Source organism: Sphaeramia orbicularis, chromosome 21 (genome assembly GCF_902148855.1).
Source record: "Sphaeramia orbicularis chromosome 21, fSphaOr1.1, whole genome shotgun sequence".
NCBI classification, from domain to species: domain Eukaryota; kingdom Metazoa; phylum Chordata; class Actinopteri; order Kurtiformes; family Apogonidae; genus Sphaeramia; species Sphaeramia orbicularis.
This window is the reverse complement of record NC_043977.1, coordinates 47,525,611-47,548,252: the sequence shown is the minus strand read 5'-3', so window position 1 is coordinate 47,548,252 and position 22,642 is coordinate 47,525,611. Positions and strand designations below refer to the sequence as shown.

The 22,642-nt window shown below is 37.2% G+C and overlaps 1 protein-coding gene across 1 annotated transcript in view; it reads right to left on the bottom strand.

The window, feature by feature from the left end:
• Positions 1 to 22,642, bottom strand: part of neb (nebulin) — a 125,385-nt gene that overhangs the window by 60,216 nt on the left and 42,527 nt on the right. The window contains exons 74-107 of the mRNA XM_030124965.1: positions 21,909 to 22,220; positions 21,488 to 21,592; positions 20,437 to 20,535; positions 20,223 to 20,324; positions 19,994 to 20,101; positions 18,532 to 18,843; positions 18,344 to 18,448; positions 18,142 to 18,246; positions 17,937 to 18,041; positions 17,724 to 17,831; positions 16,851 to 16,961; positions 16,562 to 16,759; positions 15,059 to 15,163; positions 14,670 to 14,774; positions 14,477 to 14,581; positions 14,273 to 14,380; positions 11,671 to 11,784; positions 11,358 to 11,555; positions 8,772 to 8,876; positions 8,537 to 8,641; positions 8,317 to 8,424; positions 6,944 to 7,051; positions 6,741 to 6,848; positions 6,540 to 6,644; positions 6,343 to 6,447; positions 6,144 to 6,242; positions 5,919 to 6,023; positions 4,858 to 4,962; positions 4,648 to 4,752; positions 3,470 to 3,574; positions 3,254 to 3,358; positions 3,016 to 3,120; positions 2,472 to 2,576; positions 1,057 to 1,161 (exon numbers count right to left, since the gene is read on the bottom strand). Coding sequence (XP_029980825.1) covers positions 1,057 to 1,161; positions 2,472 to 2,576; positions 3,016 to 3,120; positions 3,254 to 3,358; positions 3,470 to 3,574; positions 4,648 to 4,752; positions 4,858 to 4,962; positions 5,919 to 6,023; positions 6,144 to 6,242; positions 6,343 to 6,447; positions 6,540 to 6,644; positions 6,741 to 6,848; positions 6,944 to 7,051; positions 8,317 to 8,424; positions 8,537 to 8,641; positions 8,772 to 8,876; positions 11,358 to 11,555; positions 11,671 to 11,784; positions 14,273 to 14,380; positions 14,477 to 14,581; positions 14,670 to 14,774; positions 15,059 to 15,163; positions 16,562 to 16,759; positions 16,851 to 16,961; positions 17,724 to 17,831; positions 17,937 to 18,041; positions 18,142 to 18,246; positions 18,344 to 18,448; positions 18,532 to 18,843; positions 19,994 to 20,101; positions 20,223 to 20,324; positions 20,437 to 20,535; positions 21,488 to 21,592; positions 21,909 to 22,220 — 4,188 coding nt within the window. The remainder of the gene's footprint in view (positions 1 to 1,056; positions 1,162 to 2,471; positions 2,577 to 3,015; positions 3,121 to 3,253; positions 3,359 to 3,469; positions 3,575 to 4,647; positions 4,753 to 4,857; positions 4,963 to 5,918; positions 6,024 to 6,143; positions 6,243 to 6,342; positions 6,448 to 6,539; positions 6,645 to 6,740; positions 6,849 to 6,943; positions 7,052 to 8,316; positions 8,425 to 8,536; positions 8,642 to 8,771; positions 8,877 to 11,357; positions 11,556 to 11,670; positions 11,785 to 14,272; positions 14,381 to 14,476; positions 14,582 to 14,669; positions 14,775 to 15,058; positions 15,164 to 16,561; positions 16,760 to 16,850; positions 16,962 to 17,723; positions 17,832 to 17,936; positions 18,042 to 18,141; positions 18,247 to 18,343; positions 18,449 to 18,531; positions 18,844 to 19,993; positions 20,102 to 20,222; positions 20,325 to 20,436; positions 20,536 to 21,487; positions 21,593 to 21,908; positions 22,221 to 22,642) is intronic.

Here is a 22,642-nt window from a genome sequence, read left to right as displayed (position 1 = left end):
ATTTTAGGAGCGAATATGTGACATTTCAGCTGACTTTGACGGCACAGATGAAGGAGAATGCTGCCCAGTAAGGATAGCAAACTAGCTGCTACTTGAGCACCATGTTTACGATAACCTCTGTGGGTCGTAAAGAGGGTAAGACAACAGAGACAAATACAGACATGGAGAGACGTTATGGCCATGCTATGATGACCGTCAACAGGTCTTTCTGGTGACCCTCATGCACCAGGGGTCAGGGGCCTTGATGACCAGACAGCAGACGAGGAGTAGGAGGAGGCAGGCTGACCGTACAATCCGACCACGGGTTTCTTTCTTTACCTGGCTCAACTTCCTGTTCTCTCTGGCCAGCTGGTACCTAGGATCATCTGTAGTTATGGTGAACTTATCCTTGGTCTTCTCATAATGAGCCCTGTAGGCCCTCTGCTCAGAACGTCAGAAAGGAGTTAAAGACAAACGCCCGGAAAACAAATGTGCATATATGATGCAACTTTTCCAGGGGGGAAAATGATGATTAAAAAGAATTTGAAACAAAGAAGCAAAAGAAACATTTTACATACATATTTTACAGAAAGTAGAAACACTAAACTAATCATTTACCTTCACAATGATGGTCCAAATTTGATGCACAGAGACAGAAAAACATGATTAAGAATCAAATAGTCTATTTTACTAATGTTTGGATCAATTTCACATTAAAATATCTTAAAGCATTTCGATCTAGGTAAATATCTTGTTGATGTGTGTTCTTACAATATATCCAGCCATGTTCAAATTCAGAAATCTGTCATTTATTCACTGTAACTTTCTTCATTTGGTCACTTGTCAACGGTGTCATATCCTGTTTACTAAATAAAAATAAATGATTAACAATTTTTAAGGTGATGTGTCTGGTCTTGCATTGTTACCTCTTAATCAAATATTCTGAGGGACTAAGTTCAGCAGCAGAAACTGCATTTATATTAAATTTAACTATTAAAAAAACATCAGTTCTAACAGCATATTTCCTGTTTCTCAATAACGGACAAGAATAAAAATGAATGGAGTTGAAGGACTCACGTCGTTGATGAGGACTGAGGCATTCTTAGCAGCCTGGAAGAACGGAGTGTCACAGGTGTACTTGAAGTTGGCTCTGTTCTTCTCAAAGGAGGCTTTGTACAGTCTCTGTTATGGAAAAATAGAGCACTGATAAGAATATATAGAAACATATGACCCAAATTTAAAAATATACATCTTCAACTGCCATAATGTTTACGTTTTTACTTACTCTTCGATCATCAAAACAGTGTTGAAAAGAGTCTTCTTCGCATCTTTTACATTATTTTTTGACATGAACTCTTTTGCATTATTTTCACATCAATATATATTTACCAGGGTGCTTACTCTTTATCCAAATAAAAATTCCAGACTTTTTCCAGACATTTTCAAAACTGCTATTTTTTCCCCTAAGACCTTGACTTTATGTACTTTTATACTTGTGTGCCTGCCTTTTTGATCGAGATTTTATTGTGCGTAGTAGAAAAGTTCTTTTTAATAATTGTATGAATGAATGAATGTATAATTCGCAGTAAATTATGTTTCACTGACAGAAACATTTTCAAAACATATGAAAATCACAAAAGTGCATGGATATCACACAAACAAGTTTCACTAGAATCATTCCAGTACCAACCAATTAGTGAGATCATATCAAGTTTTTAATGTTTTAGAAGTTGTTATAAGTTATACTTTCTCCTACTCCTTCTCAAATATGCGAACTAAGTCATATTTTGTTTTCACACACACACACACACACACACACACACACACACATATATATATATATATATATATATATATATACATATATATACATATATATATTTATATTTATATATATATATATATATATATATATATACATATATATATATATATATATATATATATATATATATATATATATATATATATATATATATATATATATATATATATATATACATCAGTTTTTCATGTTTTCTTGCAATCTTTTAATTTCTAAGGACTAAAGTAAGATTACTTTGTTTTGTTGCATGTTCAAAATAAACTGAAACTAACTGAAATACTTTCCTCATGTATTTTTAACCTTACAAGATTATGCACCTTAGAGCATACTCTAAAACTCGACTATGAGATACACTTTTTCCATACTTTATTAAGACTTTAACACAAAATTCCAGACTTTTCAAGGTCTGGAAAACAGCATTTAAAAATTTCCTACTTTTTAAGACTTTCAAGACCTGTGCAAGCACCCTGACTTAAATTTGATATGTGATTTGGAAAATTAACACACGTCATATCACTATTGCGTATTTTACTTTGATAACTGGTGATCAAATCAAAACAGCTCCAAATCCCATTTTAGGTCCTAAATTTCTGTATTAGAAATTTGTAGATTTAAATCCAAGAGAGCATTAAAAACTGGTTCCAAATGCACTAAAATTATCTTTTACCTCACTGTACAGGGCCTTGTTCCTCTCAGCCTGAACCAGCTCAGGTGTGTCCCACACAAAGCAGCCAATACCCTTCAGCCAATCCAGGTCCTCCTTGTACTTGACCTACAAGTAGATGCAGAAATGGTGAATGGTCAGGCACTTTATTTCAGTTCTACTGTTCTCATACCATCCTCATGTTTCTGTCATCTCACTCTGAATTCTTTTTTCAGTATACATCTTTTCAACATTACTTAACAGTTATTTTCAATTTTTAAAGTGTCAAATTTCCATCTTGAGTCAACATTTTATAATCACAAACAACTGTAAATCACAAACAATTGTAACAAGAAAAAAAAAACACACTACATTTAGTTAATCTTGTTTGACTATCAGTCAGTTTAATGGCTCTAATGCTCTTACCCCTAGTTACTGCCACTTTAAAGAAATAATAACAATAATAAAGAAGTTCAAAGTTTGTGTATTAAAATATATTAAAGTGTCTATATCTGAACTGTGGGCAGCTACATGTATGATACAACAATAGAAGCTCAAGAACACTCACACTGCTGACGTTATCATTGACAATTCTGCTGAAGAAGAACTCAGGACGGTCAGGGATGGACTTCCATGTACCAAGGGAGTTGATGTACTTCTCCCTGTATTTAACCTGGAGGACACAGTAATAAACAGGGACAGAAATAAAAAAAATATTAGTCTCCTTTTAACACTGACAGAATACAAGCTAAAGTGCAAAGAAAGTCAGTACAAATCAGCCGTCAATTTTTTTTTTTTTTACAAACCTCACTAATGTCATCAGTGACTCTGCGGTGGTAGATGATGTCCAGAGCATCCTTGACTGTGCGGTAGTGTCCCTTAGCGAGCTCAAAGCTCTCCTTATAACGGAGCTGAAGACATGAACAGAGACATGAATGGTATGTGTACAAAACACCAAACATATCACAGTGGAATATATTTTGGTGTGTTCTGGAAAAGGTTCACCCAGTGTTAATGCTCACATCACTGGACTGGAGGTAGGCTGTCTTAGCACGGATCAGCAGAGGTGTATCAGCGATGGCAGTGTATCTGTGCTTCATCTTCTCATACTGGTCTTTGTATTTGTTCTAAAGAAAGAGAAAGATCATATTATTCCAGGAGATAGCTCAATTATTGATTCATTGGTAATAGGCAAGATGATTTTGCAAACTGAATTAAGTGAGAACATTCAGTATTATATTCTGCATCAACCATATTGTACGACTCCTAAAGTTACCTTGAGTGTTTTTCCTCTGTTGTTTATAAAATATGAGGGTAGTTGTCTTTTAATAACTGAACTTATGTAATATAGCATATACTTTGCTTTTCTCAGCTATGGCTTTATACACCTTTTAACTTCTGTGTTTCATGGTAATTACATGCATGCATAGTTGAATAACTTAATAAAATTTTGAAAGTCGGAGTCAGTGGAGAGTCTTTGCCCCAAGTGGAGGAGTTTAAGTATCTCAGGGTCTTGTTCACGAGTGAGGTAAGGATGGAGCATGAGATTGACAGACGCAGCGTCTGCAGTGATGCAGTCGCTGTATCGGTCGGTTGTGGTAAATTCCTACCCTCACCTATGATCATGAGCTTTGGGTCATGACCGAAAGGACAAGATCCCGGACACAAGCGATTAAAATGAGTTTCCTCCACAGGGTGGCTGGGCGCACCCTTAGGGATAGCACAGAGGAGCTCAGCCACCAGGGAGGAGTTTGGAGTAGAGCCGCTGCTTCTCCACATCGAGAGGGGCCAGCTGAGGTGGCTCGGGCATCTGTTTCGGATGCCTCCTGGACACCTCCCTGGGGAGGTGTTCCAGGCATGTCCTGCTGGTCTCGGGGAAGACCTAGGACACGTTGGAGAGACTATGTCTCTCGGCTGGCCTGGGAACACCTTGGGGTCCCCCCAGAAGAGCTGGAGGAGGTGTCTGGGGAGAGGGAAGTCTGGGCATCCCTGCTTAGACGGTTGCCCCCGCGACCCAGCCCCGGATAAGCGGTGGATAATGGATGGATTAACATATATTTGTATTTTGGCACAAGTTTGAGCAATACACTTTTAAAAGGTCTGGATCACTTTCTATGCTTGAAATAGGGACTTAAGAAAAGGAAGAAAGATGTAAGACGTTCCACATAAGATATCTGAAAAGAAGACGAGGAAGACTTACATCGCTGTAAACCACTTTCATTTTTCTTGCGTGACCCATGGTTGGAGTTTCCACTTCTGGTGTGAAATGGGCTCTCTCCTTACTAGCCAGGTCTGTGTACTTGTACTGAAGAAAAAAGAGAACACGAAAGCAATGTTAGATTGCATTACTGTGCAATAAATACAGGCAATTATCAAGACATTTAGCAAGTCAGAATGTAAATAGTCTTGCCTTATTAGTGAGCCCCTGGGACCATTTGGCTCTCTGGATTTCCACAGAGTCCAGGGTGGTGGTGACCTTGGACATTTCCTCTTTACTCTGGGCTTTATAGACCATCTGGAACAAAAGAACCATAGATTTTATTAAAAAAAATAAAATAAAAGGGCCTGTCTTACAGCTCCAACACAAACAGTTAACACCAGGTTTAGACTATTGTAGTACAAATGGTTATTTAGAACATATGTCACCCCTGTAAAACTACACCGTTTTAATCCTAACCTTCCTGACATTTGTACTAAGCGTAATAAGGAAATAGGCACTTTGTTTCATTGCATGTGAGCCTGTGAGAAACTTCAGAATTTTTGGAAAGAGACTCTGAAGTTAATTTATAGATTTATAGGATGTATTATCCCTGTGGATCCAAAATTGTGTATTTTGCACATCTTCCCTGAGCAGTTTCAAGTAATCGGAAGAAAAAGGAAACAGTTAAATTTTTGTTTATTACAAGCCAAACGAGTTATTTCTTTGAAATGGAAAGATATTCAAGGACCCACAGTGAACCAATGGATTAAAGAAATGTCTTCTAACCTGACACTGTAAAAGCTGACGTACCTGGCTAAAGGAAAGATCAAAGACTTTTATAAGCTCTGGACACCTTTTTTGCAAATTATAAAGGACTTGTCTGTATAGACAATTAAGTTGTGTCTGTCAAGTATGTTTTGTTGTACTGGGAGTAGGTGCTATAGTGTGGGTGGGGGAGGATGGGGATTATTTTGAAGTGTGGATGTTGTTGCCTGTTCTTATAAAACAATGAAAATAACAATAAATATAGTTATGAAAAAAAAAAAAAACTAAAAAAGAAAAAGAAAATAAATAAATAAATAAAAAAACTCAGTAAGTAAGTAAATAAATAAATAAATGAGTGAATGAATGAATGATAAATAAATAAATAAATAAATAAATAAATAAATAAATAAATAAATAAATAAATAAATGCAAGGAATCAATGTTAGCCTAACCTGATGATGTGAAATTCTTTACGTGGTGTGTGAATTCTGAATTACGTGACTCACGTGGCTCATGTGTGTCTTCAGCTCCGTCACACGTTTGTACTCTGGTGTGTCCAAAACCACAGAGAAGTTTGCAAGGTTCTTCTTGGCGTCTGTGATATAGGTGTTCTGTGAAAGCCAAATGAACATGATTTCACATCATTAGACTGATTCTCAACTTACACTTACACTTACATATATAACACTTACATATATGATATGATATTTCATGTGGACTGAAACACATACCCTGAACTTGTTGATGTTGCGGACGTGAATCATCTCAGGTGTGTCGTACAGGAAGCAGCCAATGCCTCTAAGCCACATCAGATCCTCTTTGTATTTGAGCTAAAGACAAACAACGATTTTGAACCACAATATCTACAGAGCAGCTTGTTGAAATGTTTGTCAAACAACTAAATTGTGTCAACAACTGTTTGTGGCATACTTCACTGGTGATCTCGTTGACGTGGTAGCAGTGCATCAGCTCAGGTGTGATGGGCATAGAGATCAGCTGGCCTTTGGCGGCGTTGAACTTCTCTTTGTAGCAGAGCTGCAACGAAAACAAAACAAAAAGGTTACAAGAATCTAACATTAAGCAAATGAATCAGAGGAATGAAGTGCAGTAAAATAGAACTTGCTTACATCACTGAGGTGCTCCTGGTTCATCTTGACTTGTTTGATATCAGGGGTGTCATAGGTTGTGTGGATCTTGTCCTTCTGTTTGTGGTAATCCTCACGATACAGGCGCTGGAAGGAAAAACACAGAGCATCACAGAGGGTAACAGAAATGTTCAATAGATTAATGCAACCGTTTTCTTAGTAAACAGCTAAGGCTCATCTTACCTCATTGGTCGCCTTGTTGACCTTCCTGATGTTGACAAAGTTGACGCCCTCTGGATGGAGAGCGTAGGCCTTAGCCTTTGTCATCTCATAGGCCTCTTTGTACTTGACCTGGAAGCAGAAAGGATTTGGTTCAGGACATTTTCAACTATGTGCTTTTGTTTGTGAACAAATAACGGTATGAGATACGACAGCTGAATACTTACGTTGCTGGTGACAACACTGTTTTGCTTAACCTGCTTGATGATGGGAGTGTCATGGGGGAGGGAGTAACCAGTGGGCATGAAGCTCTTGTTGGCCTCCTTGTACCAGTTCTGGGAGAAAGTGGAGAAAAGATGTTTCATTGTTTCATTGGCAGTACTGACATATAAATATATGGACTGTCACAAAGGAAGTGACATTCACAATTTGTTCTTTTCATGTTCCTTTTTTAATTTTCCTGTCTGTCGACAAACACATATCTGACTAAGTATCTATCAAAAGTATTTAATGTCAATACCTTTGAATCACCAGCAGTTCCAAAAACAACACTTTTCCAATACTAATTTTCTATTTTAACAAAAATAAGAATGATTTACACATTAATCTAAAAATTTTTATTTCATTTTTCTGCTTATTTGCATTGTTACACTGAAAGTTCCCTAACAACATTAAGTATAAACCCATATGTTCACACTGCAAGCTTGAAAGTGTCTGTTGACATAATATCACAACCAAAATATCCTGCAGTAACACTCTTAAAGCACTACAATTTGGTTGATCATTGCACAGGTCATTATTCAGCACTTGATAGTATTTAAGCAATGTGGTTGATGGCATTAAATTATCGAAGTTTGGCATCTAGTCCTGTTTATGATAAGGAATATCCATATCCACTGTTCCTAAATTACCTATGATAAGTCACATTTTACCTTTGAAAACTCTCCAAACTCTTCAGTCAGAGTTGAAAATACCAGACCTCATCTCACTACAAGCTTTTCAGACCATTTTTCTGACTAGACAGCAAGAATCCTTTGTACAGTGCCTGTGTTTTTAATTTGCAGATCTAGACCAGATCTTGCATTTTAAAAAATTGCAGGTGACCTAAACAACATTGTACAATTTTGTGAAACTCTTATTATTTTGTGTTATTACTAAATTATTGCCTGTTTCGTTTTTTTTTTTTTTATCACCAATGGTTTGACTTGTTTTTCATCGTATGGTGTGTACTGCTTGGCCTCTTGGTCAGGTTGCCCTTGTAAAAGAGATCTCAATCTCAATGGGATTTTATCTGGTTAAACGAAGGTTAGATAAAATAAAATAAAATAAAAACTGTAAAAATACTGTAAATAACACTGTAAATCTATGTCATTGTGCAACGTGCTTAAGGCAACAAATCGATAGTGTATTGACAGAAATTATTTATCACGTAAATGAATAATGGCTGAGAGGTTTGTTCTAATATGAAAACTGTACATCTGTACAGATGGTTGTAACAACCAGTGTTTACGTGTCCTCTTCTGTCAAGCATTTGCGAGAATATCCTTACATTATACATACTGAAGATAGACTATTAAAAGGTAGCTGATATATTCCTTACATCGCTCTGGATGTAGTTGGCCAGGCGAGCCCTCTCTGTTTCAATGGTAACGGCAGGAGCAGTGTTGGTTCCCTTGATGTTAGCGTTGTAGTCATAGCGGTAGTGCAGCTGGGAAAAGAGAGGAAAGATGAAAAAACAAATTGTGAGAAGTTAGTTTGCTATTTTGGGGGAATATAAATGAACAGATGATTAGACAATAGATCTTAGAGAAGTCACTTACATCGCTCAGGTTCACAGCGTTCTGTTTGGCCGTCTCGTACACTGGAGTATCTGTCACAACTGAATAGTCCTTAAAGCCTTCGATACCCTTGGCTCTGTACTTGGCCTGGAAAATAAATACAAAGACAAAGCCATCAGCACTATTTAGACCTTTTTAGAAGGTGCACAGTTTAAGATAAGAAATGGAGGAAAATGAAGAAGCACAGACACATAGGGTGAAGTAAGAAGGTAGTCACCTCGCTCTGAAGTATACCAGCATTCTTGACACGAAGGATCTCAGGTGTATCCCAGGCATAGCAGCCAATACCCTTCAGCCAGTTCAGATCATCCTTGTAGAAAATCTGGGGAGAGTATTAAAAAAGCCCATCTGCAGCAGAAAAACTGAATAATGTTCTTTTTTTGTGGTTTTACTGTGACTGTTTTCTGTCTGAAAACATAGCTAACAGAGGTAGAATGTAAACTATCGACTGATGCAACACACAAGTTTGAGTTTGAAGGATAAAAATGGATGATATAAGACAGAATAGAAAAGATGAGATTCATTGTCCTTTTTGATGTTGTAACCATCATGAAAAAAGAGATTTAAGTTGCACATGAACAAAAAAAATCAGATTAGTATATCTCAGTAATACAAAAATACATAATAGTGAGCATGGAATTACGCTTTTGCAATCAACTATTGTTTAGAAATTTAGAAAATATCAGTTCTGCAATACAGTGGGGCAAAAAAGTATTTAGTCAGCCATTGATTTTTCAAGCTCTCCTACTTAGAAAGATGAGAGAGGTCTGTAATTTTCATCAGAGGTGCACTTCAACTATGAGAGACAAAATGAGAAAAAAAATCCAGGAAATCACATTGTAGGATTTTTAAAGAATTTATTTGTAAATTATGGTGGAAAATAAGTATTTGGTCACCCACAAACAAGCAAGATTTCTGGCTCTCACAGACCTGTAACTTCTTCTTTAAGAAGGTCTTCTGTCCTCCACTCATTACCTGTATTAATGGCACCTGTTTGAACTTGTTATCTGTATAAAAGACACCTGTCCACGGCCTCAAACAGTAAGACTCCAAACTCAACCATGGCCAAGACCAAACAGCTGTCGAAGGACATCAGGAAGAAAATTGTAGACCTGCACCAGACTTGGAAGAGTGAATCTACAATAGGCAAGCAGGTTGGTGTGAATAAATCAACTGTGGTAGCAATTGTGAGAAAATGGAAGACATACAAGACCATTGATAATCTCCCTCGATCTGGGGCCCCACGCATGAGCTCATCCCATGGGGTTAAAATGATCATGAGAACGGTGAGCAGAAATCCCAGAACTACACGGAGGGACCTGATGAATGACCTGCAGAGAGCTGGGACCAAAGTAACAAAGGCTACCATCAGTAACACACTACGCTGAGAGGGACTCAAATCCTGCAGCACCAGGTGTGTTCCCCTGCATAAACCAGTACATGTCCAGGCCTGTCTGAAGTTTGCCAGAGAGCATATGGATGATCCAGAAGAGGACTGGGAGAATATCATGTGGTCAGATGAAACCAAAATAGAACTTTTTGGTAAAAACTCAACTTGTCGTGTTTGGAGGAAGAAGAATGCTGAGTTGCATCTCAAGAACACCATACCTACTGTGAAGTATGGGGGTGGAAACCTCATGCTTTGGGGCTGTTTTTCTGCAAAGGGGACAGGACAACTGATCCGTGTTAAGGGAAAGAATGAACGGGGCTATGTATCATGAGATTTTAAGCCAAAACCTCCTTCCATCAGTGAGAGCATTGAAGACGGCACGGAACGTGACTGGGTCTTCCAGCATGACAATGATCCCAAACACACCGCTCAGGCAATGTAGGAGTGGTGTCAAAGCATTTCAAGGTCTTGGAGTGGCCTAGCCAGTCTTCTGACCCCAACCCCATAGAAAATTTGTGGAGGGAGTTGAAAGTCCGTGTTGCCCAGCGACAGCCCCAAAACATCATTGCTCTAGAGGAGATCTGCATGGAGGAATGGGCCAAAATACCAGCTACAGTGTGTGCAAACCTGGTGAAGACTTACAGGAAACGTTTGACCTCTGTCATTGCCAACAAAGGTTATGTTTCAAACTACTGAGTTGAACTTTTGTTATTGACCAAATACTTATTTTCCATCATAATTTACAAATAAATTCTTTAAAAATCCTACAATGTGATTTCCCGGATTTTTTTTTTTCTCATTTTGTCTCTCATAGTTGAAGTGTACCTCTGATGAAAATTACAGACCTCTCTCATCTTTCTAAGTAGGAGAACTTGCAAAATCAGTGGCTGACTAAATACTTTTTTGCCCCATTGTATATAGCGATATTTCATTTCACAGTACTGTATTGATATTAAAAAGTACTGTATCGATATTTTTAGGTATTTATTCAAATGTAGAGATGGTGGAGGTTAATTTTTTTTGTTTTTGTTTTTTTTTCATTGTTTCTATCTTATTTATTATTATTTTAACACTGTTTTATTAAATAATGGTTATTTGAAGCATCCTAAAAGCACTTTTTACTGTCTGAGGGAGGCAGATGTTTGTTCCTTTGGAAACAAGGAGAATTAGTAAAATGTTGTGATATAGCATTAGATCCTGTTCTGATCAAATAAAAAATGTGTTTCGTATTTGTACATATTTCGGGTGTAATTCAATCCTTCCAGGAAATAATCTTTAAAAAAAAATTGCCTTTTTAACAGTATCATGATATATCGTGATATATTGTATCATGATCCTAGTATTGGGATTTGTATCGTATCACTAGATTCTTGCCAATACACACCCTTAGGGGAACTTTGGGAAGTTACTTACGTCACTGAGCTGCTCGTTGACCTTGCGTGCCTGGACATACACTTGCATGTCGGGCAGGCAAATCCACTGATGCAGATACTTGCGGTAGTGGATTCCGCTGACAGTGGACTGAGTGTTGCGGGCAGACAGAATCTCCAGCATGTCAGGTGGGATGTGGTTCTTGGCTTTTGTCTTCTCGTAGTCCTCCTTGTACAAACGCTATTGAGGTTGACAACACATGGTATGTTTAGTTCTTGTTGAAGATGTACACAAAAGCTGCTGCATATTTTAAATGCTTAAGAGTCTTTATCTAATAGATGCAGCTTGAACTTACATCAAGGACGAGTTTTCCAGCTTTGACACAGCGAGCAGTGGCGGGATCGTCCTCCAGAGACTTAGGCAGGCTGTAGAGGGATTTGAACTTCTCATAATCCTCCTTGTACTTTACCTAAAAGAGCAAAGCATTTCATATCATCTCTCAGCAATTAATTGTAAAAATCACAAATTCCAGTAAACAAAACCTAATTGAGCTTTTAAAAAAAAAGGGTGGGGGGTGGGATGGGAAAAGCTCATGTAATATTTTTGTTTTGTTTTGGCTTTCATTTTTAGGGACCGAGCCGAAAAGGCCCTCTCACACAGTAAGAGGCCTTGCCTGCAAGCAAGGCCCTATTGTTATTCGTTCGTTTTTATATTATTATTATTCAGACACCACTTTGAACTGGATTTTGACCCCTAAACATGCTCGAAAACTCACCAAATTTGGCACACATGTCAGGCCTGGCGAAAAATTTGATAAAATGTAAAAATTAACCCCATAGGTGCCAAAATGGGCTCTCTAGCGCCACCTATGTGAAAAAAACAGCAAAAGCCCTAGTGGCCAGTAGGAATGTCGTAGAGACATGGAGCTAGTGCCAAAATGTTTTTTGGATGATGCACTACAAATCATCCATTGACACTTATGACCTATCTCCAACTCTCCAACTCTCTCGCAATATGCCTTTCAAAATAAAATTTCTAAAACTAACTCCGAAGACACCGTTTGTCATATTGACTTCTAAATAGCACCAAAAGATAGAGTGAACCCTCCTCAAAAAAGTGATCTCGCACTTTTTTCAGAACTGTCTTAGTTTTTTTTTAGAAGCCCGCAAAGTTGCGATGTTTGGAACTCATTTTTCACTTTGGAATTTTTCCCCACATGTGACATATCTATCCGTTCACAGGACTCACCACAATTCTAACATGCAAAAAATTTTCAGATACAATGTACGGTTATTGATTTATAACAATTTGTTTGTTTTCATACTTTTTCCACTTTTGACTGCCATTTGACCCCCTTAACATGCTTCAAAACTCACCAAATTTGCCATGTATGTCATGGCTGCTGAACACTTTGATTCAATATCAGAATTAACCTCTTGGGTGCCAAAATGGACTCTGTAGCGCCACCTTTGTACTAAAAAACACACAAAATCTGCCCTAGCGGCCAGTAGGAATGTCACAGAAACATGAAACAAATGCCAAAATGTTGGTCTGATTGAGCCCGACAAATCATACACTGACACTCATGAGCTAACTCCAACAGGAAGTTGGCAATCTGCCTTTCAAAGTTACTCTATGTTTCTGCAATTACTGCTTATTCATTTCAGACTTTTGACAAAAAAGTTCATTAAAAAGTTCATTAAACCTCATCAAAAACCTCATTAAATTCCCACAAGTCTGCAGAATCCAAAAGTGAAAGAATTTTTCAGATACGACCTACGGTTATGGAATAATCGTGATTTTTTGAAGAGTATGTTTAGTTTCACTTTTCACAATGACAAAATCCCTATATAAGGCTTAGTAGTGCAGCTCTGCTGATGTCTGACAATAGATTAGTGATTAAAGCTGTAGTCTACTGTATAGAAGTCTGCAGGTTCAAGTCCTAGGCTGGACAAATAATTTTCATGCCCCCCCCCCCACACACACACACACACATTTTAAAACAGGTTTTGCTGCATTGTATTGTGGATATTGGACATTTTGCACACATTACAAAGTACACAGAGTACATTTTTTCAAAATAAACCCTTATGAAAAAAATAAATAATGTCTATTAAATAACTTCTTTTCATTTTTATGATTAAACGCTCAACTGTTTGTATAATGCTTCTTCATTCAAAAGTGCTCTTTCTCACAGACACACATGCTCACACAATAGAGTTTTTCCAAAATAATAGCCTTAAATGTGATAAATCATCACTTTTATGCTCAATTATTCATACAATTTCAATTCATTTTTCAAACTGATTCTTTCTCTCACATACAAAACAAACGCACATACACACAGTAGGGTTTCCAAACTAAAAATCTCATTTAAAGGTGATGGTGGTTTCAGCAGAGGGTCGCTGGTGTTCATTAGAGATGTAAGGATGACGGACACTAAAGGGTGGGAACTGGTATCGGGACGGAGAGGTGTGAGTGGAGCTGAGGTGTCGACAGTCACGAGAGGCGGATCGCGCGGGAGGCGGAACGCCCGGTGCGAGGTCCCGCCCAATGCTGCTTGCAGCTTTAATTATTATTTTTATTTATTTTTTTTTCTTTTCTCTTCTTATGTTTAAAAATCATCCCTGTGTGGTGTATCTGTAAGTTTATACATTTATGTATGTTCCTTCTGTAAAACGTGCCTTATCTCACTGTAACAAACTATAGTTGTTTGCTAAACACCATAAACATCCCGTAAAAGCTTCCATTAATAAAAACAAATCTTTATAAAAAATAAAAAAAATAAAAATATCTCAAAACTGTGAAAAAACTTTGTAAATATTAACCCAAGGAAGCTACCTAAAAAATTTGAAATGAATCCGACCAGTAGTTTCATTGGAGATGATGTTTGAAGACACTGCTAATAAAGACGACAGCAGACACAGCACCTTCACCATAGCTATAAAGGGACTTACACTGCTCAGGACGACCTTCTGGTGTTTGGCGTGTTGCAGGGCATGTGAGTCGTGTGGAATCTGGTAGCTCTTGGCTTTGATTTTGTCCCAGGCAGAGGTGTAGTTTTTCTGTTAAAAGAAAATCAAACACATACAGTATCAGCAATAAAACAATGGCCTCTTCTTGCAAGTGATGAAAAGATAAAGGTGTTGATCATCACTTACGTTGCTGAAGAAGTATTTGAAGTTGTGGCATCTGGCATAGTCGTAGGTATCAAGAACAGTGGTGTACATGTGCTTCTCCTTATGATAAGCCTCCCTGTAGTTCAGCTGTTGACAGTTGATCAGTTAATACACTAATGTTAGCATTGTAATTTAAATGTATATTATAAGATATGAAAAGGTGCAGCCCACTCACCTCACTGGCCCAGGTGTGACCCAGAACAGCAGTCACATAGACTGGGGTATCCGTCACAATGGAGTAGTTGTTGAACTCTTTCTTAGCCTCATCTCTGTATTTAAGCTACAAGGGAAAGAAATATTACAACTGTTAGATTATATTAGATTACATTACATTACATTAGAGGTACTTTATTGATCCCAAGGGAAAGTCAAGCATCCGGCATCAGCAGTAAACACACTAAATACACAAGGCACAATAGTAACAGAAACACTACAAATACAAATGCAAATATACAAAACAGAAATATTTACATCCAAGATTATATACACAAAAAACTAAAAAAAACCTTTTAGATATGAGTTACACTGTACAGGTGACCTATGACCTTCCGTGTGATTACTTACATCACTCTGCAGCTCATATGACTTCTTGGCACGAACAATCTCTGGGGTGTCCCACACATAGCAGCCAATACCCTTCATCCAGTTCAGGTCATCCTTGTAGAACACCTATTGAAGAACAACAGCACAAAGTACAACATGATACGCAAAAAATCTGATGAAGGTTAAACCACCTATTTTTTTGGGTAGAGTTAACTGTCAGAAAACACTGTAATCAAAATTCACACTGCAAGGACCACTGTGAAAGATTTAGTGGCATCTACTCGTGACCTCACCACTCCCAATTACCTACCCAATTGTGTAAACGTGTCTACAGTCTTTATGTTGTTTTTGTGTACTTGTGCTATTTTTGTGTTGTTGCATCTTACAAGTCATTTTTCTCTATATTTTCCACTTGTCCTGTTGCATCTTTTACATCCTTTTTGTCTCTATTTTTATGTCACTTTTATCTTCAGGTCATTTTTGTTTTCCTTGGGTCTTGTATTTCGTCATATGTACTGTACGTCATCTTTGTCTTTTATATTGGGCTCATCATCGCATCTTTTAAGTCATCGTCTCCTAATTATTTCTTTGACCTCCTTTTTGTCTTGGTTGATCTTTTAAGTCATTTTTATGTTCATGTAAAGTTTGTGTTGTTGAGTCTTCCAAATCATTTTTGTCTTTATGTCATTTCCATCTTGTTGCATCTTTTAGGTCATTACTGTTATTATCTTGCTTTCATCTTATCTAATTTCATCTAATGTTTTTCTTCAAATATGGATATGTAAATTGCTTTGTCAATATCCATTTGTCACTGTCTAGTGACTCAAGCAGGATTAAGCTACTTCCTACCAATGGGTGACATCATGGTAGCTATGTCCACTCTTTTTGAGTCTATGGTCTGTCTGGTCAGTCTGATACCACAGTCCACTTTTGCTGATAGATCCCCCTAAATCTGACACATTGGTGCAGAAATAATTTCATTTGTAGTCCTAGTTTTTAAACAGGGTACCTACAGGTTTCTACAAGTTAAATTTAAGACTTTTTAAGACCTTTTTAATGCTACTAAGACAGAATTTAATGTGCATTTCATAGTCTATTTCATAGCCATACTGGCAAATTGTGATTCCTAGAATTCAGGAACATTCATTTATTGACTCCAACACCTTGATTCCCACTGTTCCGAGTCATTTCTACAAAGTTAGCGATAATCTGTTCCTAATTTCAACATAAATTTTCAGTTTGGGACGGGTGGAACTGAATAGACTAACGTTACTTTCTTTTCAGCTTGGACATTTTCCAGACACATTTAAACATAACAAGTTTATGGCAATATAACCTAAGACCGAACATATCAAATTTAATACCTTTTAAAAACTTTTTTAAGGTATTAAATGCAGATTTATAAATTCAAGACTTTTTCTGCGGGAACCCTGTTAAAGTAAGAATGACAACATTGCAAAACAGGATGTGATTTGTCCAAACATCTCCCATAAGAAACAGCAGAACCATGGAAAAGGAACGTACATCACTGAGAATCTCATTAGTCTTGCGGGCACGGATAGCATCCTCCTGCTCGGGATGGCAGGTCCACTGGTGCAGGTAGGTGCGGTACAAGACATCACTCAGCATGTCCTGACAACGCTTAGCCACCAGGTTGGGGATGACATCAGGTGGGAGGTGGATCTTGGTCTTGGTCTGATGGTAGTCCTTCTGATAGAGCCTCTGAAAATGGAAGAATACCATAGAGTCATTAACATTGCCATGTCCTTTTTATACATATGGAATAATAAGTTAAGGATAAATTATGTCTTACCAGACCCTTGTTCTTCTCCTGCTCTCCACATCGCATCACCTCAGGGAAGTCCACCAGGGTCCCAGCCATATAGTGACCCTTGGCCTTCTCATGAGAATCCTTGTACTTAACCTAATAACAGTAAAAGGATGAAGCCTCAACATTGTGTACATAGAAATTCAAGAAATGATTTGTGAAAGAGAGGGAGGCTATGATTTATGGGGAAAATTAAATTTAAAGATTCATAAAGTTAAAAAGTTTCTGTATTACCATCTGTGGAATAAAATTGTGGAACAAAGTGTGTGGGGATAAAACAAATATCAAACATAATTCAGTTTAAAAAGAAGATATAAAGAATTGATTCTTGAGTGGTACAGTATTTAATAATGACAATGAGGGCTGTTTGTTTATGGATAATGTTGTATTGATAAATATGCTGTAATTATTGAAGGAAATTGTTGAATTGTTGAGTCTGTTTGTATGACTACTGCCATGATCATATTGTTTAGTATAATTCAGTTACTGCATTATGTATTCATTGTGGTTGAATGCTAAAATTAGGAAAAATGTGTTGTTTAATTGTTGTTTTAAGTTAGTGATAAAGGAGTAAAAGCACTTGAGGGGTAGGATTACATAAGTTTATACTTCTTCCTACTCCTTTTCAACCATGTAAAATTCAGACTTGCACATACTTGATGATAGATTCTGTTCATTTAAATGTTATTTTGTTTTTGTCTTAATTTGCTTTGTTTTTTTTTATTTTGTTTCTTTGCATGTTTGTAATTAATTAATTAATTAATTACTTAATTAATTAATTAATTACATACAAAGAAATCAATTCCACTTGACTTTGCTGCATCATTCCATGACATTATCATAAAATAAGACACTCACATCACTGGCGATTTCCCTGCCCTTCTTGCCAGAGAGCAGTGGGATATATTCATGGTTGAGTTGGTAGCTTGTAGCCTTTGTGGCATCCCATTGTGCTTTGTACAATTTCTGAAATCACACAGCATAAGCACAAAATATTTAACATAAGAGAGATGGAGGAATCAACAAAAATAATGAAGTTAAATGAAGACTGTGATGAGTTGGATCTTGTACCTCACTGATGTTCTTTGACACTTCCCTGCTATGAGCCATTTGAGGAGTATCATCAGAACCAATGTAGTGACCCTTCTCTGCATTGAATGACTCTTTGTACTTCAGCTGAGGTTAGAACAGAAAAAAGCAGACATTTTAAATTTGGCATAATCTGATATTCATGATTTTGAAATTTAGTTGCTTGACTGTAAATTTTTTTACATACATCGCTAAGGTTGGCGGCGTTTATCTTGGCCAAAACAATTTCAGGTCGGTCCACAATCAAGGAGAATTTTCCAAAGCATTCAATGGCATTCTTCTTGTAGAGCCTCTGCAGGTATGAATTAAAACAACAAGGTAAGACACATGTGACACAAAAATGCAGATATATGCTAGAATCAAAGTGAAAATTGGAATTGCAAACATACATCATTGAGAATCTCCTGGGCCTTCTTGGTCTTGACGTGATCGACAGAGTCCGCTGCTACCCAGCCGCAGCCACGCAGCCATTCCAGATCAGCCTTGTAAATGTGCTGGAAACAGACAAACAGGAAGTTAATCTTCTGGCCAATTGGTCCAAAGATTTCTAGTGTGTTCTAACATTTATGGCACTCACATCACTCTGCAGATCGTATGCTTTGCGGGCCTGGATGACGTCGTTCTGGTCTGGCATGCAGGTCCACTGGTGCAGGCGGGTTCTGTAGTTATCGTCATTGACTTGCATCTGGCATTTCTTGGCCAGTTCAAACTGAAGCATGTCCACTGGGAGGTTGAACTTGGTCTTGGACATGTTGAAGTCCTTCTTGTACAGAGCATCACTGGCGATCTTAGCTGAATTCACTGCCAGCATCATCAAAGGGTCTTCCTCAATACAACGGGCACCAATGTGGTGGCCGACCTGCTTACGGTAGCTCTCCAGATAGTGATGCTACAAGACACAAACAGTTTTCTGTCACCATCATGTCAGGCACAACTAAAATCAGCTTCCCCCATGTTGCCTCCAGTGTCACTCACACTGGTGTATGAATGCGTATGAATGTTTGGTGGTGGTCAGAGGGGCCGTTCCATGTGAATTGGTAGCCACGCTTCCGTCAGCTGTGGCTACAAATGTAGTTTGCTACCACCAGAGTGTGATTGTGAGAGTGAATGAATAATGGATCAATAATGTAAAGTGCTTTGGGTGCCTTGAAAAGTGCTATAGAAATCCAATCCATAATAATAAATATAATAATATCAATGTACAGTATAATGTTATTCAGGATTTCTGCATAAGACTTTTGAAGATTAAAGCTCCCTACTCCCTACTTCCTACTGTTATTTTCATCATGTTTCAACTGAGCAACAAACACATCATTCTAAAGCTAGCTCTCACTACACTTGCACTTTCTGATAATAGAAGGAAGTAACATTAACAGATGCAAAATTGCCTTGTCGGTTTCATATTAATCATGATTTGTAGTTTTGTATACTGTGATCATTACCAGTCTTTCCCAAAAACATGTAAAGTGAGATTGAAGTAACCTTAACTTTATTCATTTATTTAATCAATAAACATCTTTTAAGACCTAAAATTCAGATTATTGGATTTTAGACTTTTTAAACTAACATTATTATTATTATGATGATGATGATGATGATGATGATGATGATGATTATTATTATTATTATTATTATTCATTAATTCATTTTCTGAACCCGCTTTATCCTCACTCGGGTTAAGGGGGGTCACTTGGAGAAACAATCACTCTCACATTCACACCTATGAGCAATTTAGATTAACCAATTAACCTATTAGTGCATGTCTTTGGATGGTGGGAGTTAGCCGGAGTACCCGGAGAGAACCCACGCAGACACGGGGAGAACATGCAAACTCCACACAGAAAGGTCCCACCCCCCGTCGTTGGAATCGAACCCAGGACCTTCTTGCTGTGAGGCACGAGTGCTAACCACTGCACCACCATGTCGCCCATTATTATTATTATTATTATTATTATTATTATTATTATTATTATTATTATTATTATTATTATTATTATTATTATTATTAAAAATAAAACATACTCTATTCCAGAACTCACCTTGCTCTGTACTTTAGATGTTTGGATGCACTGCTTGATTGGTACAGCATCTCCAGGCATGTAGTAGCCAGTGGCTTTGACCTTATCCCACTCTTTGGTGTACAGGTGCTGCAGGAGAGTTAAACAGTTATCATAAGTTTACAAAAACAGCTTATGGCACATGAAGGTGGAAATAGATAGGATAGAAAAGATAACAAAGAAACAAGGAGGGGATGGCTGGATTTCTTACTGGGTGAACATTCTTGGCCACCTCTTTGGCTGTGGCGAGGGTTGGAGTTTCCACCAGGGTGTACTTGGTCTTGTCCTTGTGCCAGGCCTCACGATACTTGGCCTGAAGAAAAAAAAGAAATGCAAACTTAGTGCAAATCATTAATCAAAATTACCTAGTATGTTTAGAAATACCAACTTAATCAATACGTCAATCAATATAGTGTCCCCCTCACTTCATTGAGCACTTCAGCAGCATTCTTGGCGCACACTATGTCGACTCTATCAGTTGGAACTATGTATTTCTGCTCATCCAACTTGACACGATATCCTCTCTGTAAAACAGTAACACAGACATGTAAATACAGTAAATCAGTGGATTAACCAAAGAAACATTCTACTGTCTAAACATCAATCAACCTGACATATTTAAAAAGAACCCTAAAAATGATTTTATATGTGACTGTGTGGACAGTGCCTGTGTTTTTAAATTTTTAATTATTGTTTGTTGTGTTATAGCTCCTGCACTTCTTGTTGAAAACACTATTACACCTCTAAAATGTATGTTTTATTCTGTACTGTCGTTTCCCCATAACAGTTCTTATGGCATGTATTGCTGACCTCTTGGCCAGGTCACCCTTATGAAAGAGATCCTGATCTCAATGGGTTTTGTCTGGTGAAATAAAGGTTGAATAAATGATTCTAAAAGTATTGTGAAGTTAGTTAGGTTTAAGACTGAATCAAAAACTACTAATGAAAAAACATGATTTAAATTGTTTTTAATAGAGGCTGTTTTCATATTTTAAAAATCCACCATTGATTGTTTTTTTTATTCCCTGTATTGTATTTGTGCCTCTATTCTTTTTGTATTTTCCTTTCTTTTGTTATGGACATTTGGACATTTTAAGAAAGTCTCCTGTAGACAGATGCTGTAAAAAAGGTTGTGTTTCAAGAGCTAAATTTTAGAGTGTCTGGTACTTTCTGTCAAAATTCTGTCAGCAATTCTAATGTTACTGTTGAGTTCATACAAAATAAAAGTCCAATCAAGTCCAATCTAAAAATGATGCATGATGTAGATGAATTGAATAGCTTTGCACTTTAAAATAATGTGATGTCTGCATACCTTTAAGAAATCAGTACTTTCCTCATAAAACTACAAAAGGTTAAACTAGCCCTAAAACTAAATAAACAGTGAATTCCTTTAAATAAAAGTTAAACTAAAATGACTTATGTACTCATAAAAAGAACTAATGCTAAAAGTAAATCAAACCAAATGACCGGACTTACGTCAGCTAGGACCTTCTGCGCATTCTTCACCTTCATAACATCTACACTCTCATGAGGCATCCAGCCACATCCCCGGATCCACTCCAGATCAGCCTTGTACACAGCCTGAGGAGAGAAAGCAGACACATTGTTTTACGATTCCGACAGCATACACATAATATCCACTATATAAGTAGAAAAACACTACATATAAGTAAATGCTCTTCATTAATACTAGAATGGACAGACATCACTCTAGATATTGTACAACGTTCTGTTTATTTACTTTTTATGTTACATTGACATTACACTCTCTCCTTTTTATGGACAAATAAACTCTACATGAATATTGAACTTCTACTGACCTGGACTTTTCCTGTCTATTCCAAGCAATATCTACTAGTATGTTATAAGAAGATCATAAGAAACTGTCATTACTCACATCACTCTGCAGGTCATAAGCCTTTCTGGCCTGGACCACATCATTAGAGTCTGGCAGGCAGGTCCACTGGTGCAGGTGAGTTCTGTAGTTGAAATCGTTGACTTGGATCTGGCATTTCTTGGCCAGCTCAAGATTCAACATGTCCACTGGGAGGTGGAACTTGGTCTTGGACTTGTTGAAGTCCTTCTTGTACAGAGCGTCACTGGCAATCTTGGCCGAGTTCAGAGCCAGCATGATCAGAGGATCGTCCTGGACGGAACGGGCGCCGATGTGGTGGCCGACCTGCTTACGGTATCCTTCTTTATATTTGTACTACAAAGGGGGAAGATGTGAAAAGTTAATCAATCGTAAATAGAATAGAATAGAATAGAATAGAATAGAATAGAATAGAATAGAATAGAATAGAATAGAATAGCCTTTATTGTCATTGTGTATTCAATGAAATTAGGAGGGCTATTTCAGTCAGTGCAAACAATATAAATAAAAAATCACTATGTCAAAAAATAAGAACAGAGCAAATATAAAATTACAAAAAAAAAAGTAAAAAGTAAAATAAGAATATTGAATGCAAAATTTTAAAAAAGTAAAATAAGAATAGCACTAAAAGTAGAATAAAATAGACATACAATATGGATAGACACAATATTAACAGTATGTTTATCTATGAAAGTCTATGACAATAGTACATTTGTACTGAATAAATATTAGATAAATATTGCATTGTTTGTTGCATG